This window comes from Belonocnema kinseyi, chromosome 5, assembly GCF_010883055.1.
Source record: "Belonocnema kinseyi isolate 2016_QV_RU_SX_M_011 chromosome 5, B_treatae_v1, whole genome shotgun sequence".
Taxonomy (NCBI): domain Eukaryota; kingdom Metazoa; phylum Arthropoda; class Insecta; order Hymenoptera; family Cynipidae; genus Belonocnema; species Belonocnema kinseyi.
This window is the reverse complement of record NC_046661.1, coordinates 54,492,985-54,494,307: the sequence shown is the minus strand read 5'-3', so window position 1 is coordinate 54,494,307 and position 1,323 is coordinate 54,492,985. Positions and strand designations below refer to the sequence as shown.

General features: G+C 43.1%; 1 protein-coding gene across 1 annotated transcript in view; it reads right to left on the bottom strand.

The window, feature by feature from the left end:
* Positions 1–359: 359 nt before the first annotated feature.
* LOC117173660 (fibroin heavy chain-like) overlaps positions 360–1,323 on the bottom strand; it is a 1,384-nt gene continuing 420 nt past the window's right edge. The window contains exon 2 of the mRNA XM_033362300.1: positions 360–1,315. Coding sequence (XP_033218191.1) covers positions 360–1,315 — 956 coding nt within the window. The remainder of the gene's footprint in view (positions 1,316–1,323) is intronic.

Here is a 1,323-nt window from a genome sequence, read left to right as displayed (position 1 = left end):
CAGAAATCAACGCAATGAATGCTGTCAACAAAACGATTTCGTTAAATAAAATTTTTTTTCTGAATGTAGAGATTTCACAAATATTAATATTTTCAGCTTTTAACTAGACTTTTTCCTCTAGAAATAAATACGTTTACATTATAGTTGGTGGTATAATAAGTAATTAGATGTAAACACAAATGAAATACATACAATTATCGGTATACAACTGATTTATTTATCAGAAATATTATAGCATTGAAAACGGTAATAAATTTTACTTTAAGTACATAGGATTGAGTATGGAGTAGAATATTTTTACTTTGTGTTTTTGTTTGATAATGATTATTTAATGAGATATTATAAATATTTTCTTATTTCTAATGCTTATTTTTATGTTCAGCTTTATGGTGATCCGGATGATCAGATGGATGACCATGTATATGATGCACGGTATGCACAACAACTACATTTGAAGGATGTGAAGGATGTAGAGGATGTGTAGGATGTGGAGGATGTGTAGGATGTGATTTAGAATGTGCATCATGGCCATGATTAGTTCCAGAATGCTCACCATGTTCACTAATGGCATTATGTCCAGGATGCGAAGGGGTATTCAAATGTGTAAACCTCGAATTTCCAGCTGGTCTCACTGCAGGACCTCGGTTAAATTGATGCCTACCAGGTCTATGTCCACCAGGTCTGCCAGTTACATGTCCACCATGGTTATTACTACCATGCCCATTACCACTATTTTTGTTACCATCATGTGTATTATTACCATGTTTATATGCACTACGTAATTTTTGTTCATGTTGTTCCGTTAGTTGATGTATTTCTAGTTGATGCTCTTCTTCTTGTCTTCGTAGTTTTTTTTTATTCTTACGATGCATTAATCCTGCTAATAGCGCCCCTCCTCCTATGGCTCCTAATCCTCCTGCTATTAGTACGTCTTTGTTGCTTGAGTCTTCCTCTTCCTCTGATGCTCCCGCAGGAGCGGGGGCAGGAGCTGGGGCAGGAGCTGGAGCAGGAGCTGGAGCAGGAGCTGGAGCAGGAGCAGGAGCAGGAGCTGGGGCAGGATCTGCGGCAGGAGCCGGAGCAGGAGCAGGAGCTGGGGGAGGGTCTGCGGCAGGGGCTGCTGCAGGATCTGCCGCAGGGGCTGCGGTAGGATCTGTTGCAGGGGCTGCGCCAGCAGCTGTGGTAGCAGCTCCGGACGTATCTGCGGTAGGAGGTGTGGTAGAACTTCCTCCTGAAGAACCCCCTCCAGCACCTCCCCCAGCACCTCCTCCAACACTACCTGCCCCAGTACCTCCTCCTGCAACACCTCCTCCTCCTCCTGATGAA